The sequence below is a fragment of the Misgurnus anguillicaudatus genome, chromosome 22 (genome assembly GCF_027580225.2).
Source record: "Misgurnus anguillicaudatus chromosome 22, ASM2758022v2, whole genome shotgun sequence".
NCBI classification, from domain to species: domain Eukaryota; kingdom Metazoa; phylum Chordata; class Actinopteri; order Cypriniformes; family Cobitidae; genus Misgurnus; species Misgurnus anguillicaudatus.
Window position 1 is genome coordinate 33,727,756 of NC_073358.2, and position 26,792 is coordinate 33,754,547.

General features: G+C 38.4%; 1 protein-coding gene across 1 annotated transcript; it reads right to left on the reverse strand.

Annotated features, from left to right (window-relative positions):
• On the reverse strand, window positions 1–24,852 carry adamts15a (ADAM metallopeptidase with thrombospondin type 1 motif, 15a). The gene is made up of 8 exons (XM_055199352.2): window positions 23,665–24,852; window positions 10,059–10,191; window positions 8,047–8,214; window positions 5,997–6,283; window positions 4,498–4,675; window positions 4,109–4,284; window positions 2,391–2,566; window positions 1–2,176 (listed from the first exon to the last, which is right to left on the reverse strand). The coding sequence occupies exons 1-8, from the start codon at window positions 24,607–24,609 to the stop codon at window positions 1,357–1,359; spliced, it is 2,883 nt and encodes a 960-aa protein (XP_055055327.2). The 5' UTR covers window positions 24,610–24,852; the 3' UTR covers window positions 1–1,356.
• Between the last annotated feature and the right edge of the window lie 1,940 nt (window positions 24,853–26,792).

Consider the following 26,792-nt stretch of genomic DNA (forward strand, 5'->3'; position numbering starts at 1 on the left):
TTTAAGTAGGCTATATATAATATTTTATTTGAATGAATTTGTCTGTCTTTTATCAGGCTTACCGTATTTTCCGGACTATAAGTCACACTTTTTTTATATAGTTTGGGGGGTCCTGGAGTCAGGTGCGATTTATATGTCAAAATTTTTTATATGAACCAAGAGAAACCATTACCGTCTACAGCCACGAGAGTCCGTTCTGTGCTGCTCCTGTATTTATGTAATTCAATGGATTCAGTGATGCAGAATGACTGCAGGACCTTTTTGAACTTGATTTGGCTTTTCGTGTTAATTTAGCCTAATTCAGCCTTCCAGGTATGTTCTGTATGCTATTGTGTATTGTGTAAATATTGTGTTTAGTTGAATAACTTGCCTTTCCAGATTAAATGTCTGTTCACAAACTTGAAAAAATTGGGTGGGCCCGAAGGGCCACTGCTGCAAATAACTTATTGGCCTTGCCATAATCCCAAACATGAAAGCCCTGCAATTTGTATCATTCATGCTGGCACTTTTTACAGTTTCATTTTTAGACGAATTGTCACAGTTACAGCCAACATGTTATAGACTAAATGTGCCAAGAATAAAATAAAAATTCTTGAAAGGATTTGCTCTTTTTTTCTCTCACTAAAAATTGGAACCAGGAATCGATAAGAACTGGATTCGATAAGCGGAATTGGCATCGGAATCACTAAAATTAAAACGATATCCAACCCTACTAACCACCAGGCCACGACTGCCCTACGACTGTTTGGCTATTGATGATTTTAGTGTGGTTAAATTTCTAAATTAAAGACGGTAACAGTCTGAAAGATGTGATTTTATATATTATAAGCAAGTTGGGAACATACATGCTTTGCATGCCAGCGGCGAGCACACTTTCTGCCTTCGGAGAGCGCATCTAGCTTCTGCAGTCAGTAGAGCAACAGCAGGTCATCTACATCCATTTTTGTCACTGTAACACTGCAGCGGATGAGTTAAGAATTAACATAACGTTATCGTTATTGTCTGTTAAGTGTGAATGCTAATATAGTTATAGTTATCATCGCAGTGTGAACGCCCCATTAGAATATGCTAAAAAGGCAGCATCACAGTATGCACGTTTTAGTTCTTTGGCCATAGAAAAGTTCATGCCATTCATAATTATAAATTTTGTCTCATCCAAATAATTTACAAGTTTTCAATTCATTGGTTTACAGTTAGAGGTAGAATACTATTTGCATTTGTGTTCAAGGCAGTTGGTCTCATGACTTGTTTGCTATCGTTTGCTACAGATGAGAAAACGTAAACTATAGTCCTTTTTCAAACTTTCCTCTGATGAATATTTAATTTGACAAAACAGAAATAGTAAAGGGAGAAGGATTATTTACAAGGTGTTAGTGAACAGAAGTCCAGCTCCTGTGGCTTCTTCTTGCCTGCACATTGCTCCCTGGGCAGCAGGTGTCCTGTATTTGTAGCACAAAGAAGTATGCGCCGTTTAAAGCCCTTCCCGCAGGTCTTGGAGCAGGGCGACCATTCGCCCACTTCCCACATTGGACAAGGGTCTCCGCATACCCGGATGACACTGGGCTGTTGTTCACTGTCACAATCATGCCCAGGTCCACCATCTGCTGTGAGACATTGGACCAACCTCCTCTGGAGGCCGTTGCCACACGTAACAGAGCACATATCCCACGCTCCTGCCACCCATTTCGCTGGTGATGGTAGGTTCTCTTTAGCGTAAGGCGGTGAGATGTTGTCCTTGAGAAGATCAGCCTTTTTTCCAACTTTATCAACTCCTCCCTCTTCCCTAAGAACGCTGTTTTCAGCATGTGCCCTTTCTTCCTTCTTTTGCACTTTGTTTTCTTTGCTCTCCCGTGGTAGGTAAAACGAATACCGGATACGTGGAGGTGTCATCTTGCCCACAGACAACACCTCAACCACCAGGGACTCACCCAGAGGCTTCACCGTCTGCAGAGTCTCAGAGGAACCAACTGTTCCACTGTAGCGAAGCAGGCTGCCTTTCACCAGAATATCCTTCTCCATGGCAGAAACCACATAGTTTCCATTTAGCAGGTACTTGCCCTGGCTGTTCTTCACAGCAAGGTAGTTGTCGTCACTCAAAATTCCTTTATAGCCACGCTGCCGTATGTCAACGTTGGCAGCTCCAATGGGAAGCATGACCACAAAGTTGTAACCATGTCTGAGAAGAGAAAGGTCAGAAAAATGATTAGAATGTGTTTGGAATATCCCGTTTTCTCTACAGTATTTTTCTTTTATAGAGTATGTATGCAGGTCCTCGGAGCTTCTGAACACTATAACAATTCCATATGTGTTTAGAGGCATTATAAATAAAATAATAGCATACAAGCATTGGTGATCAGCATTGTGCACCACGATCCTGTATGTTTACTCACATGGGCTTAGTAAAAAGTCCTGACACCTTCTTGCAGCTCTTGTTATCTCCTCCACATACACCACACTTGTCAAACTTCTTGTCGGAGCCCAGTTTCCCATCACAGCCTGCCTTGATGCATTTGCCTTGCACACATACTGATGAGGAGTCAGGAGAACATGGGGTCCCATCAACAACCTATAAGTCGCAGAGGAGATCTAATTAATGGCCAGCAGTGTAGGTTTCCAAGGTAGGATTGTATGGTGACATGACAGAATAATTCTTTGCAAAACTTTAAATGATTACAAAGGACCTATATTTACATAAACGCTGTGGGTGGTAGTTTCGCATATACGTCATCCGTGACCTTTTGACGTCATTACGCATTACGTGGGGTCACGCTGGCGCGTCACACGGCTGGTGCAAGACGAGAAGTGGTTGTTTAAAAGTGCATATTTTAAATTTTTTTCTTGCCAAAAATGACAATCGTTTTGCTAGATAAGACCCTTATGTCTCGTTTGGGATCATTTAGAGTCCTTTGAAACTGCGTTGAAACTGCAATTTTAAACTGTAAACTGTTGGGGTCCAACAAAGTCTATTAAATTGAGAAAAATCCTGGAATGTTTTCCTCAAAAAAGCTTAATTTTTTTTCGACTGAACAAAGCAAGGCATAAACATTTTGGCTGACATGAGGGTGAGTACATTATCTGGATTTTTTTTTAAGAAAGTGGAGTAATCCTTTAAGTCTTGACCCCGCCCATTTTGTTTCCTTGTTAATTATTCATTATTAGTTTATGCCCTACACCTGTCTGTCCTCGTTCCCAAGTTTAGTTCTCCCCTATTTAATGGCATTATGTCTGCTGTCTTGTGCTGGATCGTTGTGTATTTTTAGATGCCGCCCTGTGTATTATTATTATTATGTCTTGCCCTGCCATGTTTATTGTTTGATTTTATTGTCCTTGTTTGCCCCGTCGAGGATATTTTCCAGTGCCGTCTTGTGACTGCTCGTCCGAAGGGCGCAAATTCAAAATGTGTGTTTGGAGTGTCATGTGTTGCTTGTGTTTTCAAAATATGTGTTTGGCATGTCATGTGAACCATGTGCATCACGTGTTTTGTCAAGGTGGGTGCCTGCTGCACACGCGTCGAGACCGTTTATGATAAAAGAGACGCTCACATTCACAAAATACATGCAAGACAGTCACTTACCAGTAAACTCTGATTTCGCATGAAATTATGCGAGTATCTGGAAAACGCGAGCGTCTCTTTTATCATAAACCCTTTAGACGCGTCTACAGCAGGCACTTATTTTGACAAGACACGTGATGCACACAGGATCTCTCGAAGAGCAGAACACATATTTTGAAATTACGAACAACACACATGACGGGCTACATACATGTTGTGACAAACTATGCATTGAGCGCCCTCGAAAAAAGAGTCACAGGCCGCCACTGGTATTTTCTGTTATTTAATAAAGTATTTTGTCATGAGCTGTCTGCAATTGGGTTCTGTCCTCCCCACACATGACAAAAGTACTAAGACAGACAGATTGAAAAATGAATGGTAAACTATATAAACTGTTTATATAGTATTTAGTTGATCTTCTGAGGTTGATTAATATTTTTATTGCAATTCTTTCACTGTTCATTTGTTGAAATAATAAGTTTTATGCCTTGCTTTGTATGTCCTGTTTGGTAACCTGTTCATGGAAAGTACCTATTAACATTTTTTATTGCTCACCTTTGGAGCGAGGACGTAGAAGTAGCCTGTTCCATTTGCCCTGCAAATCAGCTTGCACATATCTTTGGAGGACACACCGGAATATTTGGGCACCCACACCACAGATGGAGTGAGCCGGTTAGTGTTCAGACTGAAGCCGTTATAAGCTTCACATTGCTTCTCACGATAGCTCTTGTCTACAGAAAAAGAGATGGAGACAGAAACAAATATAAACGAGAGGTGCAGACTTTAAATAGTAGCACAGAAAAAAGCTCAAACTCTAAATCAATATAATTAGGTACATCTTTAATGTAACACAGACATTCATAATACAAATATTTCCATTATGTAATAAAACACATTGTTTGGTACTATATAAATGGATAAAATTTCTGAAAGAGTTTTAAAACCTGTGTCAATGCATGGCGTGAGGTTGCAGGAACGGTATTTGACTCTCACTCCCTGGCAGTATTTTCCCCCGTTAACTGGCAATGGATTGTCACACTGTCTTTTTGACAGCTGTACACCACCTCCACATGTTCTGGAGCAGGTTCCAAATGGGCCCCATTTACCCCATCTGCCATCCACCTAAATGAAGGAAGCAAAAAATAAAGTACGTCACTCGCGGCTTACGCGCAACATTGCTAAGCAACAAGGCAAATAAACCATTGAAACAGGCCGTGAGAAGCATGTTTAACAGGTTCGCATCCATATGTAAAATCTTTGTTGTGGTCACATGATATCAATCACATTGCAATGTGATTTCTTTAAAGGGGCCACCGGGTTAATTCAACAAATTGTTTGTTAAATTCCCCGTCTGCAAGAGACCATGAATTGAAGAGTGTGATATTGTAAGTGAGCATGACCAAAACAACATGTGTGAATCTGTGACCCTGTTCACAACTGCTATTAACTTGTAGGCCAACATTAAATACAGATGTAAAGAAGGTCTAAAACATGTTGTGATTATTTGGAGGTAAGAAAAATCAACATGATCTCATGGGAAAATATACGTTTTTCATGTGATTTTGTATGATGTGGTTGATTTTTACCATTTTAGAATCCATTCAGCCGATCTCTGGGTCTGGCGGTACCACTTTTAGCATAGCTTAGCATAATCCATTGAATCTGATTAGACCATTAGCATCGCGCTATAAAAATAACCAAAGAGTTTCGATATTTTTCCTTTTTAAAACTTGACTTTTCTGTAGTTACATTGTGTACTAAGACAGAGAGAAAATTAAAAGATTTTCTAGGCAGATATGGCTAGGAACTATACTTTCATTCTGGCAGCATAATCAAGGACTTTGCTGACATAACATGGCTGTAGGAGGTGCAATGATATTACGCAGTGCCCGATGTTAGTCCCATGCCATTGAAAGTTACTATTATATAATAGTATATAATATAAATATTATATTTAAAAAAAGTATATAAATATTAAATAAAGGGGACTATTTTTGGCTGCTGTGTAATATAATTGCGCCTCCTGCAGCCATGTTACGACAGCAAAGTCCTTGATTATTACGCCAGAATGAGAGTATAGTTCGTAGCCATATCGGCCCAGAAAAGCGCAACTTTTAATTTTCTGTCGGTCTTAGTACACAATGTAACTACACAAGAGTCAAGTTGCAAATAGGAAAAATATCGAAACTCTTTGGTTATTTTTTAGCGCAATGCTAATGGTCTAATCAGATTCAATGGATTATGCTAAGCTATGCTAAGAGGGCCAGACCCAAAGATCAGCTGAATGGATTCCAAAAAGGTAAAAATCAAATGTTTAACTCAAGGGGAGCTGGAAAATGAGCATATTTTCAGTGTACCTTTATGAAGCAAGGCAAAACACATTCACCAGAAACTTATTTATAACGAGTATCTGAGATATGTTCATATACAGTAAATGTATTACCTTAGTTTTGGGTATTTCTTGCTTCTCTATACATGTGCCCCGCATACAAAGCTGTCCGTCTCCACAGCTGGTTCCGTCAGCCCATGGAAAGTGCCTCGTCTGGCACACATGCTGGCCACGGGTCTTTCCTGTACACCATAAGCGCTGACATGGTGCCTGCATGAAGGGGCACGGCTTCGAACCGTCTCCGAACGCAAGCTCACATTGCCGCTCTAAACCGTATGATGCACCAGGAAGCACGTCTGGCAGAGCTAAAGGTTTCTGAGGCTGATCCAACAGACAGTCACCTAGATAGATGACAGATAATAACAGAACATTACCTTACAAATAACTTTGGATATAATTTATAAAGTTCAACTTCCAAATAAAAAATGTCCAAATCCTTTATCTTTTTAAATTCTTACTTTTTAACAATGTCTATAATTTTGCAATCTGAATACCAACAAAACAATTTTAGTTAGAAAGAGACTAACTGTTGCTGCTGTACTGTAAATGTCTGTTTTTTATAGATAGTTTCAGCAGGAACAACACAAACAAGCGGCTGTCGTGTAACTTCCGGTAAACTCCGCTAAGAATAAATAACAATTCAATTTTATTTATATAGCGCTTTTCACAAATGTTAATTGTTTCAAAGCAGCTTTACATGAATAGATGTAGGGAAAAACAGAATAATCAATAGATAATATAAGAAGAAGAATACAGAGGCTAAGAATAAAAAGTACAAGCGAGCGTAGTAATAATGTAACGTTTACAGTAAAGTGCTAAGTTAAGCCAATTTTGGCTGACTCTGCCGGCGATGAAAAAAACCCTAGGTGAAAAACCCTGTGGGAAAACTCCTAGGAGGACAAAAACCTTTGAGAAAGATTAATATGTATTTATATATATATAAACACGATAGGGATAGGAAACGGGTAAGCGGATTAAACTGGTTCAGCCAGTGGTCATTGGTCGCGTATCGGCGGACATCACGTTGAACAACAAAGTTCTTTAAACGTAGTTTATTTATATAACAAGCAAAAAAACAACACACAGATTACCTAGTAAACCAAAACATTTGCTATTTTCGACAAGGCATTTGTTCAAGAGATCAGTATAGCAACTAGTCAAACCATTAAAAAAACGAAACCGGATGTGAAGTTCGGATCCAGACGTGTATCGCGTCAGCGCATGTGCGTTCGATGAAACCATCTATACTTTCTTAAATAATGACACACTTCCAAATATACGTTAGTTTTGTTTGCATACATTAATTTTCCCAGATGCATTACTAAGCACTTAAACTGTTAAATACCCAAACTAAGGTATGACTACTAGACGATTTAAATGTGGTCATAATATATATGCCCTGCAATAAATGTTTATGAAAGATGAAAATGTATATATACACGTCTTCATCAAATTCCAGCCCTGTGAATAGCTCTGAATCCCTCAAAGACCTCACTGTATACCTTCACAAAAACACTTCAGTCTCTGTTACGTCAGTCCTAGTTACGTCATTCAAAAAGCCTTAGATCACAAAAATGGTGCTGGTACTTTAGCTGACCTTGGGATGCCTGTTTCTTTGCAGAGACTTTAAGAAAGCACCAGGGCAATTCCAGTATTATGAATACATCTGAACCCATAACGACAGCTGAATAGACTCAGTAAAAATAAACTACTTACAATATTTACATTTGTAATGCATATCCTCAGAGCACCAAGTCTGGGGAATTGACAGCTTAATATGTTTTTCTGAAATATATTTAACCTCCTGCCCCTAGTCTATGAACTTTTAAGTATAATATTGATATCCACATGAGAGTTTGGTGTGAAAGTTTGGGTCTTGGCTGAATATAAAAATATTAATGTTTAAATTTTTTATGAAGTGTATTATGAGGAGAAAAAAAAACATTCTAGATGTGGCAAAACTGTTATGGATGGGATACTGCGGTCTGAAATACACATTGAATCTTTCTACAAATAGGAAAAATGTACAAGAAATAACCTACAATAGTGTAGCTTTGGGCAAATTAGGTCTAGAAAATGCACAGTGTCGCTTTCTTTAATTTACCGTGTCCACTGTCCAAATAATCTGTGATAATGGCAGCACTGCATGGGGACCAAGGACTGGTGCGATTAATCCGGATCAGAGTGGGAGACATCATGTGATTGTCCTCCAGCTTGCCAAATACCTCCTCGCATGCCTTAACATTGTCATGCGGCATATTGAAGACATGTCCTGTAGAGGATGAGTCAAAGAGAAGAGAAATGTTGGAGAAAGGACGGGAACATGGAGAGGAAAAAGAGCAGATAAACAGAACAAAATGTTATGAGTGTCAGCACTGAACGCTAATTTAAATGGAGCATCTCTAGAAATGAACGTGAACTCCGATTTTAGCGTTTAATTTCACGGGTCCAATAGTTTTGGTCAAATTTTCCTGTCAGCAGTCAGGCCACAGTTATATTGAAGAACTCTTGCAATTCTTCCAAAAGCTCGCCACATTTCCTTCTCTGGCCTTGAGGGGAAACTTTACCCAAACCGCCTATGAGGCTTCCCACATGGAATTAAGCCACTTTGGTAGAGCTTATCTTTCCTCAACGGTTTCACTAAACCCGAACGAGAGGTCTGAGAAAATGATTATGTTTTAAGAGCTCAATTAAACTGAATGAACTCCATCTTTGAGACAGTGTTCTGGACTTTCTTCAGAAGATCTTGTATGCAGAAATGACTACTTATCCCAGATATTGGACTAAGTGGTGTTAGCATACATTTTATTTAGGAAAGTTCTCTTAAAGGGGACATTTCACAAGACTTTTTAAGATGTAAAATAAATGTTTGTGAGTACGTATGTGAAGTTTTAGCTCAAAATACCTTATAGATAATTTATTATAGCATGTTAAAATTGACACTTTGTAGGTGTGAGCAAAAATTTGCCGTTTTTGGGTGTTTCGTTTTAAATGCAAATGAGCTGATGAAATGCAAACACTGATCGCCATGATGGTGGTTCGTTGTAATTGAAAGTCAATTGTGCTGTCAATTATTTTCTCTCTATCTCTGCACTAAATGGCAGTGTTGTGGTTGGATAGTGCAGATTAAGGGCGGAATTATCCCCTTCTGACATCACAAGGGGAGCCACATTTTAAAGGAATAGTCTACTCATTTCAATATTAAAATATGTTATTACCTTAACTAAGAATTGTTGATACATCCCTCTATCATCTGTGTGCATGCACGTAAGCGCTGGAGCGCGCTGCGACGCTTCGATAGCATTTAGCTTAGCCCCATTCATTCAATTGTACCATTTAGAGATAAAGTTAGAAGTGACCAAACACATCAACGTTTTTCCTATTTAAGACGAGTAGTTATACGAGCAAGTTTGGTGGTACAAAATAAAACGTAGCGCTTTTCTAAGTGGATTTAAAAGAGGAACTATATTTTATGGCGTAATAGCACTTTTGGGAGTACTTCGACTCGGCGCAGTAACACCCTCCCTCTCCCATTATGAGAGTGAGAAGGGGAGCCGACTTTTCAGGCGAGTCGAAGTACTCCCAAAAGTGCCATTACGCCATAAAATATAGTTCCTCTTTTAAATCCGCTTAGAAAAGCGCTACGTTTTATTTTGTACCACCAAACTTGCTCGTATAACTACTCGTCTTAAATAGGAAAAACGTTGATGTGTTTGGTCACTTCTAACTTTATCTCTAAATGGTACCATTGAATGAATGAGGCTAAGCTAAATGCTATCGAAGCGTCGCAGCGCGGTCCAGCGCTTACGTGCACGCACACAGATGATAGAGGGATGTATCAACAATTCTTAGTTAAGGTAGTAACATATTTTAATACTGAAAATGAGTAGACTATTCCTTTAATGATCTATTTTTTCACATGCTTGCAGAGAATAGTTTACCAAAACTAAGTTACTGGGTTGTTCTCGTACACATTTTCTAGGTTGAGAAAAGCACTGAGGACCCAATTATAGGACCTAAACTTGAAAAAAGTCAGGTTTTCATGATATGATAATTAAATGAAAGCAGAACTAGTTTACAGAATGGTTAAAAATAAAGTTCTTTGTTTATACTTACCAAGCTCATGGGCCGTAGTGAAGGCAGATGGCAACCCATCGTCTTCGATCACAGAGCAGCTTCTCTTGGGGTCGCACATTGTGCCTACATCTGCCATACCCAGTGTGTCGCACGTTGAGGCTCCACACAGGTCCTAGATCAGTAAAAGATGAACAAATTGTCATCCTAATTGTATTCTGAACTAATCATTCAACTAATTAAATTGTGATGGTTCTCAGATGTATTAAATGCTTCAATCACAAGCACAATAAAGCTAAGTGTAAAAGCATCATATTATAAAAGCGTGCAAATAGACGCTTACCCTGTTAAAAATAAATTTCGAATTCCAATAAAACTGGAAATCTGGAATTTTAATCAATGTGCTTTTGATTGACACAGAAAATCATTCAGATGCCTGAAATATCTCTTAATTTTTGGCATTGAATGAGCTTCTTATTGGTTTAACGTGGCATCTCAATCCAAAAGAATTTCCCGCTGACCTATATTTTGTCACCACACCGTTCAAAACAGATCTTCTCAAAATATATTTCAAGCTCTTCTGAGTTAACGCTTAACGTCATAATAACAGGTTTGCTTGTCAACCGTATCCCATGGGCCAGCACCAACTCTCAAAAAAGATTAACATTGACTGGTAGTAAAGTAAGAAGAACGTTTTTCCGGACATGGCACAAATGAAAGCTTCTCTACATGTAAGAGAGCAAATTTTTATTTAACAGTAAAACTCCTTTAAACACCTCATGTCAATCTGAGGACTCAACTCAGTGTGATAAATTGCACATCTGTATTATTGGCTGGTAAAAATCCCACATGTAATGGATGCACGATTAGGAACAAGGACTAAGTTCAAGACCGCCTATGGGTCTTTGTAATTTTTTTACCATTTGACCTAGTTGTCTTATCATCATCTCTTGATTTGTGAGAATCCAGCTTTGCTAAATCAGAAGAAGCATCATGGGGCTAATCATAAATGAGTCTCTGTAGTATTTTATGACCTTTTGATAAAATGCTGCCTATCAAGTATTCACATATGTTTTGGCCTCTGCCAAAAATAAGTACATGGTTGTGTATTCTTCACTGATCATTTTGTTTCACAACTGCACAAGACTGTATGTTCCTTTTGATTTATGAGATGCAAAACTGAAGCTTTTAACTTGACCATAAATGCAGTATGAATCTTTTAACAGAATGGCACTGACCTTCTTAACTAGGGCTGGGTATCGATTCAGATGTTCCAGATCTAAGCTATTAAATCGATTCTTGATTCAATTTTCGATTCCGGTTCTTGGGTTGGTTTTTATACTCGATTCTCGATTCAACTCAATGAATATAGATTTAATATAAATACCATATTAATAAAAAAGAACAGTGAACAGCAGTTTATAACTGGGTAATTAATAAAAAGAAATTAAAAGCCACAACACTAACGTTGACATCTTGCTTGCGAAATCCAAATGCTTCCATACTTCTGATTTTTTTATGTGAAGGTGGCATCAATGTCGATGAAGCACCTCAAACCGCCATTTAAAGCACTGAATGTATGAATGCCATATTTGAAACTATAGCTTTGGGTATAGACAGTTTCAGCAGCAACAACATAAACAAACGGCTTTTGTGGCCCAAACTTAACTTCCTCAAAGTATCAATAACAAAATAGACCCTCAAGGCCTCAACAGTAGATTATTTCTGATAATCAAAATAAATAACAAGTAAATTACCTAAGTTCAAATTGTAGCTCAAGCATATCAATACTACACTGAGCTAACGTTACTGTGTTAAATGATTGTATACAATGTTAGCTACACATTGTTGAATTCTTGCCTGGCTTCCAAACCTCTCTTCACATAGCGGTGATCCATGCTCACGGTCTCCCCTCGTCTTTAGAAGACCAAAACATCTTTACGTTCGACAAGGTATTTGTTTCAGAGGTCAGTTTAGTCACTAGCCAGACCGATAAATATATATACCATATACGGACTAGTCATGTTCCGTTAAAGAACTAATATGCACTCTTTGGGTACAAGGGTGTACCTTTTGAAAGGGTACTGTCCCAGTGACAAACGTTTGTACCTTTATTTTTGAGAGTGTGTGAAATTATATAAATCACAAATGATCTTGAACTTGTGCGCAGCTGAACAATTTCAGACCTCCGCCTTTAAACGATGCCTAATTAATGTCATAGACATAAAAGAGCGCTTTTGTCAATGTTCAAACCCAATTTCGAGCAGCAAGAATGGCTTATATTGCCAAAAACCTGTAGCAATCGGACAACCAAAAGTGCATACATCTGCTCAGACCCTGACGTGGCGCTAAGCACTTTTCCACGTCAAAGACAGTTTTATAAATATAGACTTTGCTGTGGATTTTTGCGTACGCACACTTTATAAATGAGGCCCCAGTCTGATGATATGCCGTAGTAAAATAGGTTACATAAGGTTACGACTGGGCAAATGCCTGATGAAGAAATCTAACTACTATTTAATTCCCTGATGTTACTTATAGTCTGGTGCACCCAGGAGTTAGATACAATAAATAATGAGCCCGCAGTGTCATTCAAGTCATACCAAGTAACATCTCTGTTCACTATTTCTTTTTAATCATGTTTGGACAGAAATCTCTTAATACGTAGCAAAACTGTGGATAAAGAAGGGATGGGGGTGGGGAATTTCTCTCCACAAGCAGTATTGACCCAATTGGCATCCAACATCGCAAACATACGATTTTCATTATGTCTTTATACAATCCAAACTGTTCCATATGTGCATTTCTCTCTCTCTCTCTCTCTCTCTCTCTCTCTCTCTCTCTCTCTCTCTCTCTCTCTCTCTCTCTCTCTCCTGTGCTTGCTCACCCACTCCCATTTCCCCTTTCTCCTGTCTTACTCGTACCATACTTCACACTTTCTATCTATATAGGTACTTTAATACTTACCACCAGGTATTGTAGTATCAATACATTTCAATACTGCAACCACTGCTACTGATACATCTGGATTTCTTAGTGTGACATTTTTTTTCAGTTTTCGCCATAATAATGAAATTCCTTAAAATCACAATATGCTGCCAGATGGTTTTCTCAATAAAAAAAAGTTTCTGTTGTACCACATGACTAGCAGTGCACCAGAAAACAAGCTCTCAGGGACAGTGAACAGGTCCCAGGCTAGTTATCATTTTGAACCAAATATGTCCCTATAAGAGGCAGACTTGTATAACTTTGTTGATTCAGAGTGTTGGCTTGAGAGCTAGCTAAGAAGAAACTTTGGAAAGACAGATGTGGAATTGTGCTCGCAAACATGTTTGATTTTGGCAACTTCAGCAATGGATAGAACTAGCAGTCATACTTTGGCAATAAATAGTATAAGCTGAGTTCATGGGATTTATGATGAATTACTTATATGACAAAGTCCCCACTCTGGGTTTATTTGTTTTCAGTCAGAATTTTCCTTAAAATGTGTACGTGGCGTAAATGCATATTGTTACCAGTTTAACCCTTTTTAGGCTAATTTTAACAATTGCAAACATTATCCAGTATGTGAGCATCAGGAAATCTACCAAACACACCCTGCAGGTGCACTGCATTCATCACATGTGACTTTACAGTCCCCCCCTTGTGTTCACATCATAGGAACCTGTAAGAATACAGTGAGTTCAAACCTAAAAAAATTTGCTGCAGCATTCTACAATAAGGCATTATCTGCTAATGTCACTGTTTGGTTAAAAAATTTTTTGCGGTTTTTCATTATTTCTGCTGTAAAGTTGGACATTTTAACATGGGAGGTCTATGGGAATTGACTCCCTTTTGGAGCCAATCTTCAGCAGCCAGTCGATGAATTGCAGTTTATAGGTACATTCACATTATAAGCGACTTTGTCGCTGTGTGTTGCTAGTCTCTTTCAAAGAGGTCTTTAAGAGGCGTGTCTAAATCTGGTTGTCATAAACAAATGAGTAACATCCACTCCAGTAACTGACGAGAGACAGATGACGTAAACTCCACTGCTTCGTTCTCATTGGTAGTCGCTCCCGAAAGTCGCTCATAATTTGTATAAAGTTAAACTTTTCTCAACTTTGTCGCATGACTGGACATGCCCCATTCAGTCAGCAACAGTCACTGTCACTTGTGTCGCCGGAAGTCGCTAAGCTTTTATTGAAATCAATGAGATCGCATCGCTCTGCTACTGCTAGTCGCTGCTATGTATGTGAATGAGGCTTAAGGCACATCCGTGTTGGCTTCACAATGGCCCTTGGTTTAGACAGGACCACCACTCATATCCATCTAGCAATGTCAGGAGGATATTTCATTATTGTGGTTAAAGGGACACTTCACCGATTTGCATTAAGCTTTGTATCGTTAGAACCCCAGTCATGTTTTTGAATGGTCGTGCGTCATTCCCTCAGTTTCCCCTGAGATGGGAGAAATAAAGATTTTTAGTTTTGCACTTCCTTCTTTCAATGATGTAAAAATCGTCATTTTGCGTTATTAAAAGAAGAAACTGCTGTATCTTTGTCGAGGGTGTAAGACTACAAACACTCATTCCTCATTTTTCCAAGGTGGGGGCTATGGGTGGGACCCACTCATGCTACAGACCTATTACAGATCAGTGGGTGGGACTTATGAAAATATACGAACACAGACGAAATAAAACGATCAGCCGCCATCTTTATACTAAGCTAAGCTAACAGACATTGTGCAGCGAGCCAGACTGCGGAAGGTAATCAATATGATATGGAAGAGGGTGATTTCGTAAGTGTGATGCTCTAATCCGCGTTTTATGGCACCTTTATGAGCCACAATACAGCAAAGAGCTGAGGCAGATGGAGGAACAGAAGCTCGAGTAGTAGGCTGGAGCCTGGGCTTCAGCTGCGTAGAGGAGCCCGGGGAAGATACCGCATCCCTTGGCCTCTGTTGGGTAGAGAAGCCCGGAGTTGCTCGAGCGTTACGGACTAGTAGTGCCTGTACTCTCGCTGTGTCCTTTTGTAAAACATTTCTGCATCAGATCAGGATATGGACGTTTGTTTGGTGAATGGTCCCGGGCAAGAGAGTTACTTAGGTGCGCGTGTTTATTTCACAGATGTGTTTCAGCTTACGAGCACAAGCGCTGAGCCTTCGTGTCTATGGAGTATACATGTTGTGCGGTGGACGCGTTTTTGTGCAGGATGCGGCATTTTCTTCTTTGGGAATATACGTGTTTGGCCAAGCACTTTCAAAAATAAATCAGAAACTGAATAAAGCGGCGTCCTTGATACATATTTTAGAATCCTAAACTGGAAGCGACAGCCAAAGCCTGCAGGGATAAATAGACGTCTGACTATAAAGTGAGTGTTTCTATTTTCTTTGTTATAGTAACGTGGCATTTATGTACACAATAGCATATATGAGCGGTGTTCCAATTAATGGGAGTGGCTTGCAGAGCTGTGCATTCTGGGAGTTGTAGTTTTCCATACAAATGCGCCCTAAAGTCACGTTCTGTGTTTTCTCGGTCAAATAGGCACAAAATTCAAATTTATGGTACATTTCCACTACAAACATGACCCACTTTCAATAAAGATTAATGTTTCTACCGGTGAAATGGCCCTTTAAGATTGTATTTTAATATTTAAAAAATAGCAGATTTATTAGCATAACCTAAATAAAAAATGTAATTTCTCCCTCTTAATATATAAATGACAGTAACAGTATGTCTTTAAAGGGTGCTCCAGTCTTCCTGATGTACTACTGAATCAAGGATTTTAACAGGTTTACTATTACCAATTAACCAAATTACAAAAGAAAGGATTCATTGTCAGCTAACAAGGCACTACACTGTATAGGATTCATTGTCAACTAACAAGGGACTACACTGTATTGAAACATGATGTAAGTAAACATAATTATTTACAATCTGGAATAAACAAATATCTTTTAACAGAGAGTGCAATTTGCATCACAGAAGTACATAAAAGGCAAACTTTGAATAAACAAAGAATAAAACCAAACATACCTTTAGGGGAGCTTACATACAGTAGTTCCCCTAATTGTTTGGAACAGATTCTTAAACTTGCGAAACTTAACAATGTTATGGCACCAGTTGATTTAACAGAATATTAAGATTTCCCCACAGGGCTGTAAGTGTAATTGGCTCTTCTTTCTTAACAAGTCCTTTACATGGCAGATTATATTCATGGATGGATTCACACAGGGCCTACTGGGCATTTATCCAGGGCCTCATGTCAGCAGGGGGCCCTGGTGAATCACAGAAACCAACATTTACTAAAAAAAAATGTGTTTAAATAAATAATTGCTGCTCAGTGTTGAGGCTTACCAAGTGGTAAGGGAAAATCACTTCACAATATAAAACCACAAGCTTTAAACAACTGGATTATTAAAATATACAAAATAAACGTAAAAACCAAACCATAAAGTGGATATGTTAAAGGGATAGTTTGGCCAAAAATGAAAACTCACCCATGATTTACTCACCCTGAAGCCACCCGAGTTAAATATGTCCATTCTTTTTTCATACGAACACGTATTTAGATATTTTTGAAAATGTCCTAGCTTTTCTAATGTTTATAAGGGTGTTTTCACATATACACTGTTTAGGTCGGCCCAAATGACGTGTCGCTCCGAGTACGCTTCGTTTGGGTCAGTGTGAACACAACAGCCGCACTCGGGTGTCACTAAACGGCCGCTTCGAGACCGCTCTAAACAGGTGGTCTCGGAGCGGCTGTCGCCGAACTCTGGGGCGACCCACCTGTGGTGTGAACACTGCTGGACCTCGGGCCGAACCAAATACTGGAAGTTCTCCACATGTTTGAGCCACTGGGCTTCCGTCGTGACGTGAGCCCGGTGTTATATTGTGGGTTAACAACAAACAAGCCAATCCTGGTCCGTTGCAGAGATTCGCTGTCTCTTTTATATAAAAGGGAAACTTCTTGCTTGCTTTATGGTGAAGTAAACAAATCTTCAAATACAGTAACCCAATATTTAAAGGGATAGTACACCCAAAAATGAACTTAATATGTAATTTAATATAGTATTTGTTTTCCTACTATAAAAGTCAATGTGTAGTGGCAATCTGTCCAGAAAAAAATGCCACTACAGGTATATTAAAGCCCTTTCCAACTCTTGCTTTTGCAAATTAATGAGGTCCTCCATCATTGTATAATTAATCCTTTATTGTATACATTTAAAAACATATACAAACGACTGACTTGAACATTTAAAGACGAACAGAGGAGATCTAAAAACAACATTACTATCACACAGCTGAGGTTGAAAAACTGTGTGGCTTCCTTAACTGGATTCCTCCTCTGGCTTCCCGCATGTTTCCCTTACTACCCTGGCTGATTAGCACATACACACAGGTGCGCAGGTGATGTAACGGACAAACCATTCACACAAACCTAACACACACACAAAATACATGCACACACATCCAAATTGGCCACAACACAATGGTTTCCATTAGCTGTGTGCTAATCATCATTTATCAAATTTTCTTCTTTTGTGTTCATCAGATAAATAAAATTCATACATTCTTAAAACAACATGAGGGTGAGTAAATTATGACAGAATTTTCATTTTTGGGTGAACTATTGCTTTAAATTTGCACGCTTACTTTTGTTGTAAGCATTGTGATCATGATCATGTCAACTCTCATAATCTGTCACAGTGGTTATATAAACTTTGTAAATCCATTTTTAATCCAACATAATTTTATGTTTTTGTATATTATGACTCTCACTCTCTTTTTGAAGCCCCCTTGCAACAATGGGATATTTGCACTTCTTGTATGATTTTTATTTTCTTGCATTTTTGGGTGAACGGCAATGAGTCATGTTTAAACAAACTTAAAAGGATAGCTTACTCAAAAATGAAAATTCTGTCATCATTTACTCATCCTCATAAACCTGTTTGAGTTTGTTTATTCTGTTTCTTTAAAGAAAATATTTTGATAAATGATGGTAAGCACCCAGTTGACAGTACCCATCCACTCACATAGTATTTGTTTCTCCTACTGTGAAAGTCAATTGGGTACTGTCAACTGTGTGGTTACCATCATTTATCAAAATATCCTCTTTTGTGTTCAACAGAATAAAGTCATACGGGTTAAGAACAACATGGGGGTAAGTAAAGGATGACAACATTTTCATTTGGAGTGAACCATCCCTTTAACAGCAACATTTTTGTTGCCTTCATTATTAAAATCTTTTATTAATAAATACCCACAATAATCCATTGGCGTTTTTATTGTCGATACATAAATGACTGTGGAAAATGAGTGAGGTCACAGCAGAGCCATGTAGATCGAAAGATCTGGTTTCATTTTGGAATTGCAGATTCCATAAGCTTGAGCTGGGATCAGAGCTCTGTAGCAGGTGGGTCTTGACACGGTGGGTTTGCTCTCTATATAGTTCCCATTTCAGTCTCTTTATGCCCTCAACTTCTCTCTCATTAAATACCAGTAATGGGAAACAGAAGAAGGGTGGGTGCGATAAGAAAGAGGGGCAAAGAGTCAGATCGCTCCCAGCTGGATATGTGGTTAGGGAAAGCTCCCCAGGAAACTTCCAGTTAGTGTATCTCCCACAGTCCTGTAATTAATCCTCTATTTTGTATACATTGGCTTGTTAAATGCAACATATTAAGTGATAACCTGAGTGTTATATGATTTGATAATCTTCCCAGACATTTAATTTTATTCTTATATATATAAAGAGCTCAGATGCAAATGCCGTTAAATGCCATCTCCATCAAAAATTAGATAATGATATTGTCTGAATGCAGTCAGCATGTATTATATATTTATCAAATACCTTTGCTTCAAATGTGCTTAATCCCAACCTTGCATCATTCAGAAATACTACTTTGTCCGCTAAATGTCACATCAACTTTATGCACCTCTAAGTGAGCGAAAGATGACTTAGATGAATGACGACATGCAGAATGACGACATTTAAAATGACTGTGGATCACATTCAAACTTGTGTCCCCTGTGAGTACTTGGACCTGAATACAACCTGTATGTGGCAGTCACATGGACCACAGCACAATTTTTAAGTATAATCAACCTGGATTTACAAGTCATTTCTACTTTGAGATTTAACTTGTGATAAGTTGCTGTAACTTATAAAGTTGAATTAGCTTAAATGATTTTAGCTTTAGCCTATTTATTAAGTTACAGCAACTCATCAATATTTAAAATTAAAAAATCAAAGTTGAAATGACTTGCACAACCTTCAGCTTGGTCAAAACTCTTGCAGCTGCACAACAGGAATATGACACATGCACGCCATCGTTCATCTAAATCTCCTTCTGTGGCGTTTAATTTTTATGCCATCAAAGCAGTATTTCTAAATGGCCTGAGGTCAGGATTTAGTGGATTTGAAGTGAAAGTATTTGATGAACGTATCATGCATGCCGAGAGCATTCGGTCAAAATCATTATCTCATTTTTAACTGGCAAAAAGCATCCTGAGTGGAGATTTTTCCACTGAGTTGAAGTTATTAGTCAACGTTTCGCTCTTGCAGTTTTGTATGTTTTGTTTTGCAGTATCTAAGTAAGTTACTGGCCAGCTGTAACTTCAAGTTACTCACCAAAACCAATGATAATTGATCATTAGGGTTAGCATAACTGTAGATGTGTTTTACAGTATTATTCCCTTACCACACTTTCATTGTACAGTATAATACCTTTACTGTAGATTCATTTTACAGTATAATCCCCTTACAGTAAATGTAGTGTAATTACAGTTTGCTTAATGATAATAATCTAATAATGCTACTGAGTGCTAAATTCCAAATAAATGACAAAAGTCCATGTATTATAGTAAAATAACTATTTGTAATATTTTTATTAACATTGTTTCTTCAAAACTCCTCACTATTTTCCACACTAAACTGAAAAAAGAAATTAAACACATCACTCTGGACTGTATGCTGTATTGTTGACAGTTAGGGGGCGTACACACCAAAACTTTTACACCCCTGGCCGGCGCATGATTTCAATTGATTCCAATGAAAACTCTGCGTTTTTCAAATAAGCCAGCAGCTAGCGTTTTTTTCCGCGCTGAAAACCGTTGCTCTGCGTTTTTGTCCACGCTGATAACCGGTGCTCGGCGGTTTTTCCGCGCTCGGCGCTGAACGTCGAGAGTTGAAAGAGATTCAATTTTGAGTGAAAAGCTCCGCTCGTCAATGTCAGTTCTCACACGGCCATCCAATCACAATGGAGGAGGGGCGGGACATTACCACAGCAACCAACCGCCTCACAGCTCAAGTATCAGAGCTACCAAAGCGCTCGACTGAAAAACAGCTGGCATTCAGCGTTCTCAAGGCGTTTTCAGCCGCGTTTAAAAGTTTTGGTGTGTCCAGCCCCTGATACTTGAGCTGTGAGCCGGTTGGTTAATGTGGTAATGTCCCGCCCCTCCTCCATTGTGATTGGATGGCCGTGTGAGAACTGACATTGACGAGCGGAGCTTTTCACTCAAAGTTGAATCTCTTTCGACTCTCGACGCTCAGCGCCGAGCACGGAAAAACCGCCGAGCGCCGCTTTTCAGCGCACAAAAAAAACCCGCTAGCTGCTGGCTTATTTGAAAAACGCAGAGTTTCCATTGAAATCAATTGAAAACCTGCGCCGGCCGCGGGAGCAAAAGCTTTGGTGTGCACGCCCCCTAAATCTGAAAAAAAAAGGGAAAATGTGTAAGGAAAGTTTATCTCATTACATTGTTTTAGTTTTTCTTTTTGCATTGTACAACTTTTAAACTCTTTGTCTGTAAATTCCTAAATGCATAGTCACGTTAACCCTACTGCTCTTAGCTGCCTTTGCTGGGTTGATCCTTGTGAAGAATCTTGACACAAACGGAGGTCTTACATTATAGTGTTCATTATATCATATAGAACACATACAGTAGTCATCTTTAAAATATGTTAGGGTAAAACGATCTCATCACTTTGTCAAACATCTCCCCTGCACTAAGTGAACCCTCATCTTTAAGATTTATTATAAGGTGGACCAATTTTAGAATATATTATCAGATTTTTATCTTACCTCTTACTGAACTTTCTAGTCAGTCCCCTTGAGTGTAAACAAACAATGAAAATGTGTAGTTTGCACTTGAAGTTGGTGCCGCTCAAATGAACAAACTTAAGAGGCTGCAGAGCAGGGTTGCCAGGTCTGTGTAGCACCCCCCCACACACCTACCGATTGCTGATCAAAACAAGCTCAGCACTGCCCAGTAACACTTACGTATCTAAAATACACATTTTACAGTCATTGTTATGCATTACACACAAGTTTCAGTCTGAAATGGCTGTTAAGTTTGGCTCTGCCGATAAATATTATTCAAAGGCAGATGCAAATTACGCTAGGAGAAACTCTGTATTGCTACAAAATAGGCTAAATACATAGTCATCTTATTATTTTTTGTGTTACCACCAAAATCAGTATTGTATCAGGTCAGTATTAAAAAGTAAATTCTTAGTTGTATGCAAAATCCAATATCCGCCGTGTTATACAAAAACATAATTGTTGGCATTGATAAACCTATGGTGGTTTCTGTGACGGGGAAGAAACGTGAGTCATCAAAATCAAATAATTTACGCGAGAGGCACTTCGAAGAAGGAAAAATGCCGGCTGTTGCTTGTTCTCCCGACAGCATCAAGCTTTTGCCATGCTAACACTTTGACCCCAGGGGAAATAGAATTTTAATGTTTATTTTTTTTATCAGTGTATACCACTAGTCAACTAAATGAATATAACATGGCAAAGATGAATTCACATTTATATATTGATTCAAAAGATAAATAGCGTTTTGAAAAAAAATGGATTTGAATTTGTTATTTTTGATATAGAAAACACATTTTTACCAAAATTAGTCAAAATGGATTTATTGCGTTTTGAAACCAAACTCTTCAAATATTTCACTACTGGAAGTGTTTTTTTTACAGTATCACTGCCACTGCTACAGTACCAATACCACAAATTTTTCTAAATACAGTATGTTACTGAAACATCATAAAAATACCCATAATGCAATACATATTACAGTGTAGTAGTAAACTAGAAGTAACAGCAAAGTCTAAGACTTGCATAATCGCGTTCTGTATTCCGCTCTGTTTGCAGATGTACAGTACAACTTTCTAACCCCTCTCCATCTCCTCCTGACTCAACCAAATCTATGAAGAAACTCCACGATCTCTCTCTCTGTCCTCAGGGTGTGCTTAACATATTGGAAGAATGTAGGGAGTTACTGTGCTCTCTTGCTAAAATGCTTCATCAGTTCCCTTTGGAGATGAAACAATGAAACATTAACTCCCCGCAGAATGATTCATTTCAGCTGGCCTCGGTCATCCAGACCAGGCAGACATGACTGGTGTAGATGGTCAGCTAAGGTCATGTGTAACTGCAGCTGATTACCAGAAGATACAAACACGCTCATCTGGCATGTGTGGAACTGGCAACGGCTGAGTGTTCCTAAGAAACAAATAATGGCTTGGGAATGAGGTTATGAGGATTATGAGTATTTGCTATGTAGGAGTTTGTGTGAATGACCCAATCCTGAGTATGTGCAACCAGTTCTTAGTATTGCCCTGGACATTGTTGAGCCGCTCTGATGAACAGCTGATAACACTGAATGCTGAAATAAATTGAAACAATGCTCTTGGGCTCCCATAATTTATTTCATCTGTCAGTCCCCCGTTAGAGGCATGATGAATAAGGCAGTGGGGTTAAATAAGGGCAGAACAATGTTGAGGTTATAGGTCCTATTGACCAGAAACCAGTAAAGATAATCACTGTAGTGTACATGTTCACCTAATGTCATCACAGTCCACGTTTTTTCTTCTTTTGTGCCAATATTGTGAGAAACTGTTTGTGAATGTTGACTGAGTTTCATCTTTTCTTCACACAGGATTATCATACAGCTTTTGAAGACTTTGTAAGTATGTAGTAAGAAAGCACTGTCCCAATTCACTTTTATTATACAACTTTTCGTGTTGCATGAAAGGAAATCAGAGGTTTGGATAAATATGGTGGTGATGCAAAAATTGTCTTTTTTGGGGTGAGCTGTTCATTTAAGTTCACTCTCTTTTTCTTTTTATGTCGTTACTTTGCATTTTGCATACCTTTATGGTATTCTCCATATTGCATTTCTATCAATTAAGTGTGCACATTCCTACTTGCCATGCCAACAGAGGGCAATGCCCCAAAGGCAGACCTGACCCATGACCCTAACAACTCTCATAAACATGATGGCAAGCCCATGGCGACTGAAGGTTACGTGAAAAGGCTGCTCTTGTTGCAGCCTGCCCATTGCTTAGTAAGACACAAAACACATATATCACACAAAAAGCCCCATGTATCTATACGAATATATATTTTTTTCGGGTAAATATAAGAAAAAACAAGTATGTCCATGTCAAGACCACCACTTGATCACCAATATTTATGCATCACCAATAATGTCTAAATTGCTTTGAAGATGAATTAAGTATATTGCAGGCCATGTGTGGTGTTCAGTTTTCTTTCATGTTTCATGCAAGACATCTTGATATCATTCCCAGGATCATTTAAGGATTGAATCTATAAAAGCACTGCGTGGAGGACTGCCCCCTGTTGACCAAACGTGAGAAACTCTTACCTGTTTTGTGAATAGGATAGCCGTATCCCAGTACTCCGGATGCTTGTCGTTGTTCTTGTTGAGCTTCTTTTGCCAGGTGCAGAAATTACGCAGGGTCATCGCTGCGTTCTCGGAAACCTTGGGTCCTTTTTCCTCCTCGTTAATCACCATAAACTTGACAACCACTACGTTGATGGAGTTGAGAATGGTGGGGTGTTTGTAAAGCTTAGCTGCCACCGACATTAAGGTCAGCACGTAATGCTTCAGGTCGTCACCGTGGAATTTCGCCATAGACTCATCGGCTACCACTAACGTCTCAACGTAACGCGGAATGGAGACAAATCTCTTTGAGCGATTTTTCAGCACTGACATGCTCATATTCTTAACGTGCTGATCCTTGTGTTTCAACTTTGCCAAGGACTGTGCAATGGTGTGAGTCACACCACTGTCCACGCCGCACCTTGACGTAGAGTTTCCACTTAGATTGGCGTTAGACCTGCGTCTGATAAGATGCGCTTCCACGTTGTCCCAATCGGTGGTGTCGTTGGAAACCGGCTTAATGAAATATTCCCAGCCATCATAGCCGAATGCACCCTGCAAGCCTTTGCATAAACTCAGCGCTGCATAAGACAGTGGATCTGAATTCACCTCACCGGCGTAAAAACACCGGCTCAGATCTGCGCTCTCAGCTGAATTCGGTGAAGTTGCGTCTGTGTGGGACGAGAAGCTTGGGGCAATGAAGCTGGAGTCCGACTGCAATTCGAGTATAAAATCTTGTTCAAATGCGCTTATTTTGATTTCAACTCTTTGTGGCAACGTGTTCTCTTCACTGAATAAACTGTTCTTGACAAATCTCTGATGATCCAGTCTGACGGGTACGCAAAACTGACTCTGCATTGAACTAACAGCTTCCCATTGAGCGTAAAACACATTAACAAAAAGAACTGACCTTAGCAACAAAAACATGATTGTGCGCGATATTCAAACACTTTTGAGACTTATTTATTAGATTCGCACGTAAAGTATTCCAAGATGCTGTGCACTAAAAAGTTGCCTTTGCGCGTCCACAAAGTGCGAAATCCGCCGGTCTGTGATCCATCCCTTTGCTCTACCTGTATACTGAAGCGGTTCTCCTCATCTGCCGCCTTTATGCGCGCACGTCATGTGTAAACATCCAGAGCTTGTAATCAGATTTTGGGGAGGTGCTCGAGTGCGCTCATTGGATACGCGTTTTTGTTGAGGTTAAGCCCGCAATACTTGTAGCTCTGTGACTTCTCCCATCATCAATCTGGATCGCTGCTTAAGCCGGGTTTCCCTCCCACTTTATTTAGTTTAATAGCAAACAGTGATCTGGGATATGGAGAGGTGTCCTTTTGGGGACAAAAGAACACGTCACAGTTTAAATAATTTAATGATTTGGAATTAAGCACATGGTACAACTGTCCAGATGTTTTATTTTATGAAAATTCGTCTAATTTGTTTAAGCAGTGTTTAATAAAGTAAAAAAATGGGATATGCTCTCTCTAAAATCCAATGTTTGAAAGCGCATATGAGCTTGGTGCTGTAATTGTTAGGCATATTGCTTGTTTGTGCTTTTTTATATAATAATACCTGCATCAATTTCATGCAACCTATTCAGAACACGTATTCGTGTTATTTAAAGTGAAGTTATGTAAAGAAAATTACACGTTGGCCTATATTATGTTATATTACCATAATGGTAGCAATATGTTGCGATAGCATGGTAAGAGAATTTAAAAATTGCCTTTTTTGTCATTATGTTGATGTCTTGAAAACTGAGAGAGAAACAATTTACGTTTCGCAGATGATCATAGTATTAAATGCATTTTAGTTAAAAAATAGAGTATGCAATGTAGTCGTAATATATGTGAAATTTCTGAATATTTAAAAAAGGGCCCTTGGTTATTGTAGTCTATTTGAGGAAAGGTGTTATAGCGACATCTTGTGTTGAAAACTTGTCAGGACAACTTCATTTAATTCTTCCCGAAAAATTGTAACCCCCACTGATGATTTCAAAACAAATCTCTCTTGCAATCGCACACAAAACAAATGAACACGTTTTTGGTTTAATTAATGTTTTTTTTATCTTGTACTTTCTACATAAAAGTAAATTTTCAATTATTCGTATTTTATTAGTGTTTTTCTTTGGAAAACAAACATTCCAAAACATATTATCATAATTTTTACTCCACTACATTTCATAATTTCAAGTTTTTGGTTTATATTTAATATTTAAGTACATTAAACATCTAGTAATTTTTTGTACTTTTACTTAAGTAAAACATTTTTTCATACTTTTACTCAAGAAAGTAAAAGTACACAATTTTATGTAATTAGGCATTAAATCAATTTTAATATGCAATATATAATGAATACACAGTATGATTCTATGCTTTAGAATGTAGTGAACATTTTTTAGTAAAGAAAAGTACATTTTTCCCAAGACAAACACTCTGATAAAGCATAGATGCTTGGAAAATGTAACTAAAATACTTAAGTATTATACACCTCTGGTAGGATGGCTCTTCAGAGAAGCAGCAAGTTTACGATTTTATATGATAAATGTTACAACACTGCCACTTAGTGGTGGAAATCAGTCACTTTGCACTGTATTGCCAATAACCTGTTGTGTCCATCTTCCTGATAAATTCTGCATTAGTTTTAAAGGTGGTTTAGAGGTTCGCAGTGTGTAGAGTTCAGCTTTAGAAATCCCCAAATAAACCCTCGGGGAAGACTTGCATAATGTATTGTAGCCAATATTACAATGAATAGAGTTGATACTGTAGTGGGCATAGTTAGACCTTTAACACTAGTTACTAAAGGACATGACATTTTTTGGATAAGAATGTAAGTACAAACATGAACAGTGAAACATTAAAATATCTTAAATATTATGCAACATGACAAGATATCAACGTTAGGCCTACAGAATGATTTTTGATTTTTTTTTAAAGTAAACAAAAAGTAAAACAGTCAATTTAAATTAAACATTCAATATAAATAAACAAACTTTCATAAAGTAGCCTAGCAAAAATCTCATTATTATTATTATTATTATTATTATTATTATAATAATTGTGTATACATCTTAGGGATGATAGGACTAGATGTCTAAAGACATAATTTGC

Excerpts from the sequence above, each read along its gene's own strand:
- adamts15a (XM_055199352.2), bottom strand. The coding sequence starts at position 24,609 with ATGTTTTTGTTGCTAAGGTCAGTTCTTTTTGTTAATGTGTTTTACGCT. Across the intron at positions 4,676-5,996 it reads AAGAAATACCCAAAACTAAG|GTGGATGGCAGATGGGGTAA; the intron begins GTAATACATTTA and ends TCCTTCATTTAG. Across the intron at positions 2,567-4,108 it reads TCTACGTCCTCGCTCCAAAG|GTTGTTGATGGGACCCCATG; the intron begins GTGAGCAATAAA and ends TGCGACTTATAG.